This window comes from Sapajus apella, unplaced genomic scaffold (assembly GCF_009761245.1).
Source record: "Sapajus apella isolate SASKATOON/1434 unplaced genomic scaffold, GSC_monkey_1.0 scaffold41, whole genome shotgun sequence".
Classification (NCBI taxonomy): Eukaryota; Metazoa; Chordata; class Mammalia; order Primates; family Cebidae; genus Sapajus; species Sapajus apella.
The window spans coordinates 5,963,777-5,979,445 of NW_022436981.1; the positions used below are offsets into that span (position 1 = coordinate 5,963,777).

The 15,669-nt window shown below is 35.2% G+C and overlaps 1 protein-coding gene across 5 annotated transcripts in view; it reads right to left on the reverse strand.

Annotated features, from left to right (window-relative positions):
• Positions 1-542: 542 nt before the first annotated feature.
• PTCHD4 (patched domain containing 4) overlaps positions 543-15,669 on the reverse strand; it is a 187,959-nt gene continuing 172,832 nt past the window's right edge. For all 5 annotated transcript variants that reach the window (XM_032299642.1, XM_032299639.1, XM_032299640.1 and 2 more), the window contains one exon: positions 543-11,860. In XM_032299642.1, coding sequence (XP_032155533.1) covers positions 10,227-11,860 — 1,634 coding nt within the window. In that variant the 3' untranslated portion in view covers positions 543-10,226. The remainder of the gene's footprint in view (positions 11,861-15,669) is intronic.

The window sequence follows — 15,669 nt, forward strand, 5'->3', positions numbered from 1 at the left end:
CCCTTGTATATTTCACTTTTTCTCCCAGACTGTTGTGCCCATCCTCCGCTCTATCTTTTAGAATCTTATAGGCTTCCCTGTGGATCGTTCATAATTCCTTCCTTAATTTCCTTGAATACTCAAGCTGCAGATTTCCTCAACAGATCATACATACCTCAAAGTCAGGAACTATGAATGGCTTAGTGGTATTTTCTTCAATGCCTCGCACAGAGACTGTTGTAGGTTCTCCTAAATATGTGGTGAGTAAATATACAATCCCACGCAATCTAGGGGTACTTCAGAAACCCATCCATAGCAAATCTTGATCCTAAAATGGGACTGAATTTCTAGTTCTATCTTTTTAAAGAGTAACACACTTTTGTAGACTTAGATATGGTAGGATTTTTCTGAAACTTTCCGATGTGTTTATTTATTTTTTAAAGCCAAACTAAACAAACAAACAAAAACCAAATAAAACAAAAATGTTTTAGTTGTTTAGTCCCTTCTTTAATAGTTTTATATTTGTTTTTAAAATTTTTCTCACTTACCTTTTTTTTTTTTAAAAAAAAAATCACCCTTGTCCTTAATGTTTTCTTTATGTTAGATCACATTCCTCTTTATTTTACTATCAAGATGTGTATAGCTCTAGGCTCTAGTATTTTAACTTATTGGAAAGGACAGTTATTATCAATAAACCTAAAATTTTTTATTTGTATGGGGCCTTATTCCTGTGTAACTGGCTACATAGGAAAATTCTAGAAAATAAAACAAAACAACAACAAAAGCTTCTGAATATGGGCTCTCAAAGATGGAGATTATTAAATAACTTACTTTTCATTAGGTCATAAGCAAACAAGTCAGAAGCTGGAGAAGTTATATTTTTCTTCATTGAACAGTGATTTATTGAATGTCTGCAAAGCAGACATAGAGTGCGTAGTTTTCCATGTCAGTTGCCATTTTAAAAATAAAATCAGTGGAGAATTTCAGCTTGAAGCACATATAAGTGACAATGAATAGTGTTTTGCTAAATTTGTATTTCATTCCTTTCTAGCCATGCTTATTTTTACCTAAAAGAGAATACATGTTTTAATGACGCTAAGGAAAAGTTACTTTAGAAATGATAAAAGTTGAACATATTTAAACAAAGGGAAAAAGCAGAATAAAATTAATGATTACAATACTAAAATTAGACAGGAAAATGGCTATTGAATAAGTCCAAACATTTCCATGAAAGACATAAAGGCAACCTTGTTGTTAAGAAAGCATATGGAAAACTATATAAAATGAAATGTTACTAAGACTTCTTTTGTCTCCTCATTATATGTCAATAATGAGGAAAGCTTTGCAATGACAAAGCTTTTGAAGTGAGTTGTGGAATGTTAAATAGTTTAAGTATATTTTTGGTATCAAGTGAATTTAAATATTTTGAATGTTGGTTATCTATGCATTATTTATAATGACACAACATTATTCATCAAAATATAGTCGACTTAGATACTGAAATATTTAACAGTATTGACTTTAGTGACTTAGAAGTGGTGCTGACAGCCCATGAACAATTATGCCCAGGCTTGAAGCTGTACAGTGTGCAGCCAAAGGGATGTGCTTTGTGAGTAATCTGTGGGTACTACTGAATAGTGGCTGGCTTACTTATTGTCTCCATATTCTGCAGCTCTCATATGGTGAGAAAAATGTTGGCTCAAGTATTTTTACAGATAATATTACTACAATAATGCAATGTAATGCAGTGAGAAATTTTAGGTAGAATTTATTTGACGTGATTATAAATTGCTTTAGATTTGAAGGTAATGTAATTATTAAGGGGTCTTAAAGTGCTATCTAAATCTTTTATTAATACTTTAGTAACATATTTGTCTAAGAGATACTTGTGAACGTAGGGATTCATAAAAATATCTCTCAGGAATGCTAAGACATTTTGTATTTGCTTCAGAATGCTTTATCTTAACCACGTAGAGATAATTGATATATATTATCGCAGTATTACTTTTAATGTGTGTATTCTTGAAGGTTTAAAGGATAAAAATTTACATTATACATTTTAGAGCACGTGATTCAATAAAAGACTAAAAAAGCATAGATTATGTTATTTTACATTGTGATGTTATAAGATGTTTTGTTTAGGAAGTTTAATTCGTAGCCTAGAAAAATCTTTCCCGAAAAGGTAGCACGCTTGAGGATCTCACTGAAATAAGAGGAATAAGTTGCATATTATGATATTCCTTGTGACATTTAATACTGTCAATAAAAAATGAAGGAAAGTCTGGTAAATTTAAGAATCACCTAGCTTTTACAGCATTTGAGGTTGTGATTTTAAAAGACCTTGTATATGACCCTAAGAACTACAGAATATACACATGTATAATTTATCACTATTTTAATATATAAATTATTTCTTATTATAACTAATGGAACTAGATTTCTTTTGTTAAACTAAAACGTCAAGACAGCCAGAAATGCTGTGTTTAACTTTGCCTAGTGGCACTGTGGTAAATACAACTTTGATGACATTGTTTTCCAAGTAGCTAAGATTTAATTGCTATTTTTCTTAAGATTTTTACCTTTAAGCTCTAGATAATAAGTTTCTTATGCAGAGCAATTCTGAGCAATTTAACTAAAATTATTGTATTTCAATGTGTCCAAATTATGAAAATAATGGTAACCAGAACAAATAAATATTTGGAACATAATTTTCCTTGACCAAGGTATGAGATTCATTTAATTATTAAATGTATGTTTACACATTCAGATCTATGGGAAATAACTTTATTTGTTTCTATTATAGTTAAGAAAAAACTAGTTTGCAGACTATTTTTTCACTTATCAACATAGAGGAAAGTTTTGATAATGGACCAAATTTAAGTGAATTGGAAACTTTGGAAGGACTTTTGGTTTTGGTTCTTAGTAAGATCCAAAATGGGTACTTTTAGAATATTTTCTTCTTGGTGAGATCTAAAATGGCTACACAGCAGTCTTCTATTTCACAGATTTTTTGGATGGAAATACAACTTAGGTAATTTTTTTTTTGATTTGACATTTTTGTCCAAAATTTGTTTTTAATCTTTCCTCGGTAAGGTAGCTTTAGTTGTGAAGCCCAAGGTACAGAACTACAGAGCAGAATGCTATAATGGCTTTGTTTGTAGTATTTTGGCATGATAAATGAAGCCGTTTTCATGAATGGGATGAACCTATATGTAATAGAGCATTTTAGAAAGAATATTCTTATGGGTAAAGACACCTGGAATTGGTGGTTTGCCATGAGGTTTGTAGTGTTAATACATCAAAATTTCATAATTTCATACATTTAGTCATCTTTCTTTGCTGTAGAAATTAGCAATTTGTCTAGCTAGGATTAAGAACAAGTGGGTTGTTTTAGAAAAAAAAAATGCTTAACTTTTACTTTAATTCCTACAATTTGCCTATACGTGGATGAAATCTGTTTCTCCCTAGGGGTTTTCTTTTCACTGATGCTAATGTTTCCATAAGTGACCTGCGTTTTAAAAACCTGAATTTAGCAGAAAATAATAGCAATGCCTTCCAGAGGAAAAGAAAACTTAAGTAAAATGCCAAATAATGGTAATTTTGTCACTTTCTATTTGCCTAGAATAATTAAACAAATAAATAAACAAACACACAAATGTATTTTTTCCTCCAAGAAAAGTGATAAGTGAAATGCACTTGGAATTTTTTCCGAAGTTATCCATAGATTATTTGCGCATCTTACCAGGTAGGCCACTGCCTCTTCTTAAAGTCAGATTACTTTCTTTCTGAGTCAATTTTTGTGTTCTGAGATATCTGTAGAGAGACAACTGACAACTGCCCTGAGAGATTTATATTAATGAATATTATGTTAACCAGAATGTGGGACTGCATAGAGGAGTGCTCATTTTACATTTTGCCTTGACTAATTTGATAAAGTGAATGAACATCAAGGAAAGATGATAAATAATATTGCTTTGTGGCTTTAAGATATTGCCATTTAATCAAAGATTGCACGCCATTTTGTCTTTAAATACCCTTATGAGGTAGCTTGAAGAGATCTCTGCCCTTTTCAATCTGTGACAGATCTACTAGTTAACAGCAAAACAGTCTATTACTGAAGAATATGCATAATTAACAGGAAAGTATAATAAAGTTGTTGCTTAAACTCTACTAAAACATTGGAATATTTGCATTGGCCAGTTTAAGGTCTAATTTATCAGTTCATAGCACAATTTTTTGTTTGCGAAAAAAGATGCCCAAATTTCCTTATTCTACTTGAAATAGATGTTGCAGACTGTACCAGGAGATGCAAGAATATGAGGGCCTGTTTTTTTTTTTTTTTTTCCAGCTCTGTACCAACAACCAGTGAATTCCTCAGATAAAATGATAGAAGGTATTTCAGTGTCCAGGGAGAGATTCTAGTAACCATATTACATTAGATAATTTAAATGCTCCCCATAACATACTGTAGACTGCCTCTACTGAGAATAAATTTATAAATTTATATAGCACTGAAAAGTTATACATTTTTATTCAATTCCACTCATCTTTCATCCATGAGAGACTCTCGTAGTTATTCCTAGGAAATTCTTCAATGCAATCTTTCAAAGCATTAGATCCGCCCCCCCACCCCCGACACTGATTTGATGGAGCCCTGTGGGTAACGTGCTTACTCTATAACTGTCTCAACAGAGGGAAAGAAAACCGCAATGCTCCTCTATCAGACCATGTCATTAGCTGTTGGGAAACCAGAGTCCAGTTACAAATGACTTCTAAAAACCTCAGCTCAGATAAGTACAATCACATCATACACAGCAGGAATCACACATCATCAGTGGTTGATTCCTACTCTGTTCCTTAAGTTTTCTTATGATTTTTAAGACTTCATAATTATCATGACCTGTGAGACTTTTCTTAAGGGAAATTTTCAAGCAGGGAAAAATAGTAGGAGCTGGCTTTCTATAATTTAAGAGTTACAGACCCACAAAATCTAGTCAATGATGAGAGCAACTCTGGGAATGAATGATACCTATCTGAGTGCTTAATTTAAGCTGCTTTTCAGAGTCTCCCTAGCTTTTCACTTTTAACAAAGAGTCCATGGCTCTTCCTTTGTGCTTAGAAATTCAGATGCACCTCCCACAGCAAAGATTAGGTTGTGAATTTGACAAACAAGAACACAGTCTTCAAGTGTGATGTATTTGCCTATGACAATCGCTAGCAGCTGACAATCTGTAGTTTTGTGACACCACACGATTCTTTCTGCTGTACTGTATTCTAAATCACAGAATATGTGGTATTATTCCACTGGTTCTATCACACCTACTTACAGACATCTTGATTTCTGAGATGTGGGCTCCTCTCTCAATAATCTTCCAGTCTCATTTCAAATGTTGCCTGATCTAACTCCACAGCACTTCAGACACAGAACACCACTTCTTGTGCTCCTAAGTAAAATATGATGGTGCATGAACCTTGATCCTTTAGTTGAGAAGTCAAGGTAATTTACTGCTACTATACCCATACACAGTCTCTACCCTGATGGATCTCATGCAATGAGGCTTCGTTGCTTTCACTTACGATGTTGCTGCTTTCATTTGGGTTAATATCATTGCAGGCAAAGTAGTAAAAAATTTGATTTTTCCCTATACAATATATCTGTAGATCATTGCTTAAAAATATTAGTGTAAAGGTCTGCACCACAGTGATGATGTTCAATTTTATATTGAGATTGAAGATGGGGAGATATCAAGGGCATACCAATTCAGCCATAAATATGTTTTGTGTCAATGTTATAAAGTTGTTATAAAATTTTGGTAATCCAGAAAAAGCTAAACCTTTTTTTTTTTTTAAAGGGAAGAAAAGTGCTTCTGAGGCTTTTTAAAAATAAGTAACAGTTTTCAGATTCATTTTTTGCAAAGGTTGCTAATACCATTCGCAGACACCAGCAAACCAGACTGAACAGAAAGATTCCTCTGGTAGGATGCCGAGCAAATCATTGAATTCTCCAATCTCTAAGAGACAGTATCTAAATGCCATTCTCAAGGCATTATATTCCCTGATTCACCATAAGATTAGCAAAGACAAGACAAAAAAAGTATATTTATTTACTAACCAATACAGAATATGGTAGGCCCTTTACCTGGAAGCCAGATTTGGCTTCTGGGATTTTCCAAAGGCCATTCTAGAAGAGGTGGCTGCTACTGATACCCAGGGAAGGCAATTCTTAAATTGCTTACCTTGGAATGGAACTTTCTGTGGACTTTAGGCCCTTGGGACCAAAAGCCATGAGGCATTTATGGATAGATGATGCAAGAATTTTAATAAAAGTTGCAATAACTCTGAAAATTGTGTCTTTAATAATCTACATACTATTAATAACGATGCATGCATAGTGCCGTGCATTCATAACTATTTGGTCATAAAAATATGTGACTGTAATTATGATATTTATAGTCAACTTATAAAAATACATGTAATTCTGAATGGCAATAGTTAATCCCTAGCTCTAACCACAAGCCAAGAAGGATTAGCTTATTATGGGAAAGTGCAATAGATAATTACAAAATGGACAAAGCTTTTACTCTCTTGAATTCAACATTCAAGAAGAACTATAATAGCATCATAAAACTTCACTTGTCATCATTATTCCTCTCACCTCACAAGGTAAAAAATCTAAATTCTGTGGAAATAAATGGGAAAGAGCGACTAACATGATACAATGACAGAGGAGAATAGTTCTTTCATAGAATACTTATGCACAACCTTCAAAGAGGTTTATAGTCACTGCAAGAATTCATGGGAAAATATCTAAACATAACTTTCATTAAAAAGAATTAAGCCTGGTCTAACATATGATTACCTTTAACCATAAGGAGTTAAGAATCTAACTTTTAGTTGATCTCTTTATGTAATTTAGGTGAATACCTTTTTGAAGTTTATAACATCAAAGAGAGTGGAACTCACATGATACGTTCTAATTCAAATTTAAATTCTGATGGAAGGAAATAAATCCACATTCCAGTTTAAATACAGAAAAGGAGTGTTTTTTTCAAACTTCTTACTTTAAGGCCATACATATTTCAATTAAATAAAATATTACACAAAGCTGACATATTTCCCACACATTTCTCCTCTTCTAGGAGTTGACTGGTCATCTGCTGACAATAGATAAGTTCCTAATTTGAATGGCATTAGTACTTTACAAATGAACAAAATAATGAGTGTAAACTTGAAAAACTAGAGAGAGGTGCACACAAACTACCAAAAAAGTTGAGATTGGGGGTGACCTGCAAATCATGATCTCTTATCTTGGGATGTATCTTAGCATTCAGGAAATGGAATTCTTGAAAATATCTGTTTCACAGTGAGGTGTGGAGGTCAGATGATGCTCTGTTAGATTCTTCTTAGTATTAAATTACTTCTTCCTAGGACTGAATTAAGGCATTTTAGGTGGTATATTAACTCTTCCAGAACAAAGGATTCCATTTCAGTAAATTATTGCTACAGTTCACTAAAGAGAACTACTGTGTCCTGGAAAAGATAATGTTCCTTCCAAAATGCCCTCTAGTCACTCAAACAATGAGAAATTCATATTTGTCTTAGACACTTTGATTCTTGAAGACATACACTAAAAAAAAAAAAGAACCATTTTTCCCTATCCAAATAGAGACTATCTGAATGGAAACGTAACATTAGCACTGCCTGGTCGTTTTGCAGGATATGCCATTTCCTCCACATGCGTTTGACAACCGTTGTGTTTGATTCTTTCTCTGTAAATCAGGCTGTCAATCTTCTTTGCATGCGGAATGGTCTATAGGAACCAACAAAAAACTAACCCAATAGCCAGTCTTTTAAAAAATAGGTGAATGAGTGGAGCGTGGCACACAATGGGAAGAAAAGGAATGATAGATAATGAACTTTCTAAGCAATTATCTCCCATGTTTTGCAAGGGATGCCAAAAAATAGAATCTTTACAAATGATGGGTAATCTGTAAGAGGAATTCTCCATCTCCCGGTACCCCCACCGCAAAACCCTCACCCCCCAAAAAATCAAAACCCAAACCAAAAATCTCAGAAACTTCTATTACAGATATGAGATCATGGTCTGGAGGCTACTCATACCAAATACCAGTTCATTCTAGCACAGCAGTTCTTGAGGCCAAAGGCTAGCGATATTTGTGACATGATTTTACAAATAACATAAAAACAATAACCCTCTGGTTATGAAATCTATAGATATTACACTCAAATTGACACAATGGAGAAGACATAGATCATTTCCTGTTGAAACCCAATTACCTCAAGGCAAAACAAAGCAAACTCCATTTAATAAATAAAATGCTGCTTAAATGTTTTCATTTTAGGGACTATTCCCTTTCCCTTTTATATTCTGGAAAGCTATATGTCTAAGTACACTTGTTTTGTAACTTCATTAGTTTACCAACTTCATTTCCAGAGACGATAACAAGAATGAAATGGTTTGTTTCTTTTTTCTGAGCATAATTGAGTCAAGGAGTTTCATTATTTTAGATATTATTAATTTGATTAAAATATAGAAACAAAGTTGATGGGAAACGGTAGCTTTCTTCTAGGTAAAAGAGCTTACTAGCAGATTTTGTAATCACTGGACATTTATTCTGTCCTACCTGGAAATAAATTATGTTACTGCTTGGCATGGGAAAAGGCATTTTCTAGTAATTTTCTGTGACAGGAAGCACAGCGTTAGTCCAAGCAAGCACCCAACGGGCTGAGTCCATCTGCTTGGGAGTAGTTTTAAACTTTAAGTTAAGGAAAACATTTACCTCAGTACTTTTGTTTGAGAAAGAATTCAGCAGCAGTTACAGTTAATATGCCACCTGTGGAGAGCTGTGATTACCCTAGGAGAGGCCAGCTGAGGAGCACTTTCCAGGGAGCAAGAGCAATGCTATTGTAAGAAGCTACAAAATGATACTGCAGTAGGTACAGTGACCACCACTATGGTGATCATGGCCTGGATTATGTTCCAAATACTAATGCAAGGAATATACTAGAGTTTATAGGATTAGAATATTTTCCTTACACTAAGAACCAGTAGATGGCGTGTGATGAGTGGGTATGGCCCACTTTACTCTATTTCACTCTACGAGTGTCCCTAGTTATGTCTCCTTTCTCCTATGTTAATTATTCATATTCCATGGCAGTTATTTTCCCTATCTAAAATAAGAATGGCATAACTATGGAATACCCCAACTCACATACACATACTTGTGCACCTTTAGACACATGTATGGATAGTCTGTGTAAAGCGCTCATTTGCAGTTGGGTGAACTCACTGAAAACAGCCATATCTGCCTTCCAAATACAGTAAAAGCCAATGATAATTCATATCAACTGTTTATTTCTAATATGAAACTGTAAACCTTGTCCATGTAGTAATTAATTCAAATGCCTTTTGTGTTTTTTTGCTAAGTCATCCAAAGCAAAAGTCTAGATGACTGATGATGACATGATATGCATAATCTAATGAACTCACATCTGTTTATTTTGCTCATCCCACAGTTGAATGACACTTACTGCTGAGACACTTGGGTTGATTTAGAATGGCTATTAATGAGTCTATATATTTGGCTAAGGTTGATTTGACCTTCTAGGGAAAGACCATCCTATCTGCAAATGGACACCTCCCTCCACATAAACGTCAATGTACACTAAAGACAAATCTAAGTATATGTATATATGGGATATATACATATATATGTACACATAAAGTGGATTGGGAAGTCCTTTGGTTTAGACAGTATTAAATATGTACTTCCCAAGTGCATAGGTTTCCTTTGACCAACCTGTTCAAAAAACAAACATGAAAAGTGCCTTGGCAATTTTGACATTTCCTATGTCTTTCCCCCGATTTGAAGGACACCTTTCTTTGCTTCTCCATTGCTCCTAAGCATTTTATTTTTAAAAGCAGTTGGTTCTTTTGGCCTGCTATCTTAACACTCCATTGATTCGTCCATTCCTTGGAAGTACTCTCAGGTTACATGCAGAAACTTGTTTTCAGCAGAGAACAAGATTGCAAAGAACTTTTCCCTTCTTTTTTTTTCCCTCTTCCCCCCAAGAAGCAGACACCCTGACATGTCATGAATAATGCATTCTTGGTCTGACTTGCCTTGTTACCCCTGGCCAGCCCAAGCAGCTGAGGTCTGAGCTTTACTTGCCCTGCATCGTTGTGCAATACTGGAAAAGAAAAATAATCCATTGGTCTATACCCCTCAGACTGTGGTGACATGATCAGGGTTCTCTTGAATTTCTATGCATTCAATTTCCTCTCTTTCCTTTCGCTTGGCACGTTTCTTTTTCTTGTGGTGCTTTTTGGAAGGGGGGAAAAACGTTAGGAACACAGGTAAAATAACAAAACAGTGCAGAAGTGTGCAACCCCCAGTGAGCAGCAAGCATTTGAACAGTGTGAAGGTCAGGTTCGAAGGCACAAATAGAAGGGGGACTAACCCAATAAGAAAAGAAGTAACATTTTGCAAAATGGCTGTCCCATGCTCTTGCAGGGAGCTTTTTATACATTGTGTTCGGGTGTGCTCAGTTGCTAGTACAAATGTGTAAAGCAGTGGTGCACAGTGGTCAATGGCGAAATTCAAGGTGTAGATAAGGCACAAGATAGAAATGCAATCCATGTCGACGTTCCATAAGGTCATTAGGCCCAGAACGCCCAGCTCAATTGAGGTGACGCTAAGAATTAGCCAGAAGTTTCCCAGAGGGTGGATCACTAGGAAAAAAGTCAGGATTAACACCAGGAGAACACCAAAGCCTGCAATCAGAACAGGCACTGTGACAGACAAGCTGTAATGGTCCATGAAGACAAAGGAGGGGTTGAACACGATGAATCGGATGCTCTTTGAGAGGGATAGGGGCCTTAGCTTTTCCAACACTTCTATGACTTCCTTCTGCTTGTCTCTGCTAGTCCTGGCCACCAGATACAAGCGAGAAGCAATGATGTTGTTTTCATCCCCTGCCTTGGAGAAGATGATATCATTTCGAAAATGCTGGAACTCTGGCTTTTTTAAAAATGAGCTTTGCAGGACACTAATGAAGTCACTTTTGTTATTGGCACTGATGTTGCTGGCCTTCAGGAACTGATAGTACTGCTCCACCCAGGAGACTGCAGTGAATCCACTACAGAGTCTTCTTAGGTCCTCCTGGACGCTGCTGTTCCAGTACTCTAGGGGCTCATATACATAGAATCCTATTACAGGGCTATAGTTGCTGAAATATTTCTGCTGAACCATGGCATAGGAAACGCTTGGTGAATCACTGGCTAGTAGATTGATGATGTTGGCTCCGTCACTGATCTGTAAGCACCCCATGAAGGAGAAGGAAGCATAAATGAGATAGAGGATGACGACAAATGGCTTCACATATATGTTGGTAATCCATTCATTGTAATGTTCACGGAGGAAGTGCTGAATGAAGTGGTGCTGATAGGGGTTCGTCTCATGATGGGAGGTCTGTTGATGCCCATCACTCATCACTGTCTGGAACCACACAGGTTTGCGATCCAGGTATTCTGCAGAAGGGATCTTACAGCAAAAGATGCTGTGGTAGCGGTTTTGCTCTAGTTGGCCAGCAAAGACCAGACAGGAGCCAAAGAAGGAGAAAATGTAGAAGTAGTTCAACAGAATGGAGACACACATGTTTTGACAGAAGACCTTCACAGCCTCGATGTTTGTGAATGGACTGGCACCCATGCCAAACGTGATGAAGTACAGGGAGCTGGTCATGGTATAGGTGACCATCACATCAGAATAGGCGTCTGCTATCCTGTCTTTGAAGGGCAAGTTCTCTTTGGTTCTCCGCCATCCAGACAGAAGCTCAAACACTCCTTTAGTTCCATGACCTAATGTTTAAAAAAAGAAAAGAATAATTATTTTTACTTCCTCCTATGGCTCAGGTGAATTCTTTATAGTTTATCTATGCTAAATAGCATTTTATACTCTAATGTTAAAAGGACTGTGATCCTTCTATCAGGGTCTCAAAAGTTGACTTACATATAGGATACATTCTGTCCCTGTTTCGCTTTAGCAAAGCCCAAATTTGTTGATATTCTGGGAAAACTGAAATATTTATTGTCCAGTCCATGAATGTGACAAGTTGTAAATATAATGTTACATTATTACATGATTTTTTCCCCCTGTAAACATAGTGTCTTCCTAAATGGACAGTAAGTTGTAGAGGGCAAGGGCTGTTATTTGTGCACCTTCAAATGTCCCTTAACATCATGGCAAGTGCTTGGCTAACTGAATCATTGACTGACAGTTCCTAACTTTCATTTCAAGCTGATTTATATGCTGATTTAGGAAATTACGAAAGTATGTTAAACACTTAAAAATGGCTCTAAATTGATTTTGTAACGTTGATAATCTGCTTGGTGGCCAAATGGCTTAGAAGCCAATTTTCAGAGATTTGATTAATTAACTCTGGATGTGAGTCAAAAAAGAAAAAAATTTTCAGGTCACATAAAAGACCCAGAGCAAGACCTTCAGGGTGAAAAATCTTGGCAAGCACTTCCTTGGGGCTCCTCATAGAGCTTTGACTCAGGTGAGATGGATGCTGACTAAATGCTTTTGACAGTTTCATTAAAGTGAATGAAGAATGCTTATTTTAAACCAACATTTGTGTACCTTTTGATAAGAGTAAGTAAGCAAAATGCTTATTCAGGACATATTACTTGAACACCCACTGTGCGCCAGACTCTGATAGCTACTGAGTTGCAATTTTGAGGAATTTCGCAGCGCTTAAGATACTAACACTTTCTTACTAGCAAAAGAAGAAAGCAGCTGGGAAAACAAAGGTATTGTGCCATATTTGCAGTTTCCCCTTTTTTCACTTCCCTGAATTGGACCTGTCAATGACCATACACAATATATCAATTGGTAGATTTCTGAGTGAGTGGAAATCTTCATAGATCACTCTTGCCCTTGTGGGCATAGCAATACTACACAGGAACATTTTCTGTGAATGGATGCAAGCTGTGCTTGGGCTGTTCTCCAAGAAATCCATTAGACAAAGACATAGCTGAAAGGTCATTTACTGGTCAAAATGACCTAGTTCATGAAAACCTGGAAAATGGACTTTTGTGTGGCACTTAGATATTTGAGTTAGGTGTTACAGACTCAGTTTACTTAGTAGTGCTTTAACAAAGATATGATAGCTGGGGTCTTACTGCAATTGCTCTGAATTTGCACTGCTGAGAGCTTTTGCTAGCTGACCTATATAACTCTTCTCTCTTTTATTTGAGACTACAATATACACACTTAAAAATATTATTTCCTAGCCTAGTTTTCAACTAGAGGTGGTGAACCATGTGATAGTTCTGGACAATGCAATATAACTGAAAGTCATTTAAGGATGCTTGTTAGAAATCCAGAGGGCACTTTGTTGGAAATGGCATAATGAAGCCACCACTAAGAGTCTTTGTCTGCCTCCTTTTGAAATTCTCTTTTTAAAAAACCAAATCTCCATTCTGCTAAGCCATTGTAGGTAAGGCTGTTACATGCAGCTGAATCTATTCCTAACCAACGTTTCATAGGTGAGTTAACATTTACCAAAATCTCTTTTATGATGACCTAAGGATTCTTGCTTCATAGATAATTTGACTTTAGTGTTTACAGACTTAAATGTATATGATGCAAATGTCTGACTTTTAAAGACACATTGGCCAACCTCTTGGTAGTTTCTATTAATTATTAATGGTTACTAAATGAAGCTAGGCATTGGAATTCTTTTTACCTCAAATATGAAGCCTATTTATTCTTCAAAGCTGTCTCTTATGGGTCTCCAATCAGGAAAGATAAGTGTATCCTAACAAGTAGAAAGGGTCATGTAACCTGCATTTAGGTGGAAGTCATTTTTTTTTTTTCATTTGGAAGTAATGAACTGTTCCTTCTTGCATTTTATCGTGAGCTCAACATATGTGTATTAAATTTAGTCTAATGATTCTTAGCAATGCTAATCGTTCATTCCTATCTTCTGCAAAACTCCTTGAAGAGACAGAATACAGTTCTTGCTCTATTAATCCCTTGACTAAAATATAATGTTAGAATAAAGGTTAAGGTAATTAAAATAATTCTTTAACGGGAGCACCTCTCTTCAGAAATGAGGACTTCTGCTATCTTAGTAGTCACAAGGGAAAGGCTATATGGAGCTACAGCTAAATTTGGCTTGCCTTTGATAGTGGTCATTTTTTTGTGACCTAATGTGGAACATTAGGTACACTATGTAGGCCAGATTTTTGCTTTATGTAGTACAAAGGTCTGTAGGTGTAGGACGATGATACTAAAGCATATTAGATTAGGTAATCACTTTAAATGTGGTCAAGACTGAAAACACAATTTTCAAACTTTATTTGGAGATAGCATGTTTTACCCCACTCATATGTTTAAATATTTTACAGGATTTCCTACTGATATTCACTCATTTGACTGTCACAGTAATCTGGCCATTTACTAGCAGTTCAAATTTATTGCCTGCTCCAACCAAGGTAATTGTCTTTCACTGCCCTGTGTGCATGTTCCTGATTAGTCTTATCTTCTTAGCTTTCCTTATGTTATTTTTGTCCCTTAAAATACTTTCCTCTAATTCTGGTCATATTAAAATTCTATTCATTGGTCTGTTAAGGGTCAGTTCAATTCTCCTCTTTGCCATGAATCCATTTGTAATGATCCCAGTCGTGTAGATATATTTTAGTTCCTTAAATTTTTATTGTACTAATTAGTCATTCATTTTGGCCCTCAACCATATGCTGTTTTGCCCTGGAATTAAACGGTTTTTCCAAGATATGGTCTATCTCTTTGTTAGATTACAAATTCTTCAAGGCTAGGGAATGCATTTTATCTTACTTTTATACAATGCAGAACATCTGATAAAATGATAGATGCCCAAAAGATGCCCATTAGCCTCTCATTGAATTAAATGAACTGTAATTCTTGATTCTAGATGGCTCCAAAAATGAATCTTTTTATTACTTATTATAAAATTCATTACACATCTTTATACCTATATAAATATCAATTGTATCCAGAAGAGCTACACACTATTTACTTTCATTCAACCCAATATATACTTATTTAGAGTTTGTTATATAAGAACTTTTGGTAACCAGTATATAAGACATAAAGATAAACATGAAACACAATCTTTTTCAACAACTGTCAGTCCAGAAGGTAATTTTCACTTAAGTAATTCTGAAACCAAGATTATAGCATCTAAGAAACTGCTTTAAAAATAGGGCTATATACCTAAAAAATTATAATGTCACTTGTAACAAAGTCATCAATACTTCTCTAAAAATAAACAAGCAAGAGCATGAATTAAGAAGAGAACATGTCAGAGTGATTTTTCTTTTTGTAGTTATTACTTCTATTGTCATAGAACGAGAAAATATACTATTGTGAAAACAGCTTAATTATTTTAAGCTCTTGCTAATGCATATAGAATGTCTATATTAAAATGCTAGATATTATTGGGATTTCAGACTTAAAAATAACTGTTAATCTGAAATAACCATGTATAGTATCAGTAAAATTAATCATTTATAGAGATAAAAATTTAATAAAGCTTTTATTTGTTTAATCCTGGTTTCCCAACCTGGCACTATTGACACTTTGGGATGGATAATTTTTTGTTGTCTGGGACTGCCATGAACAT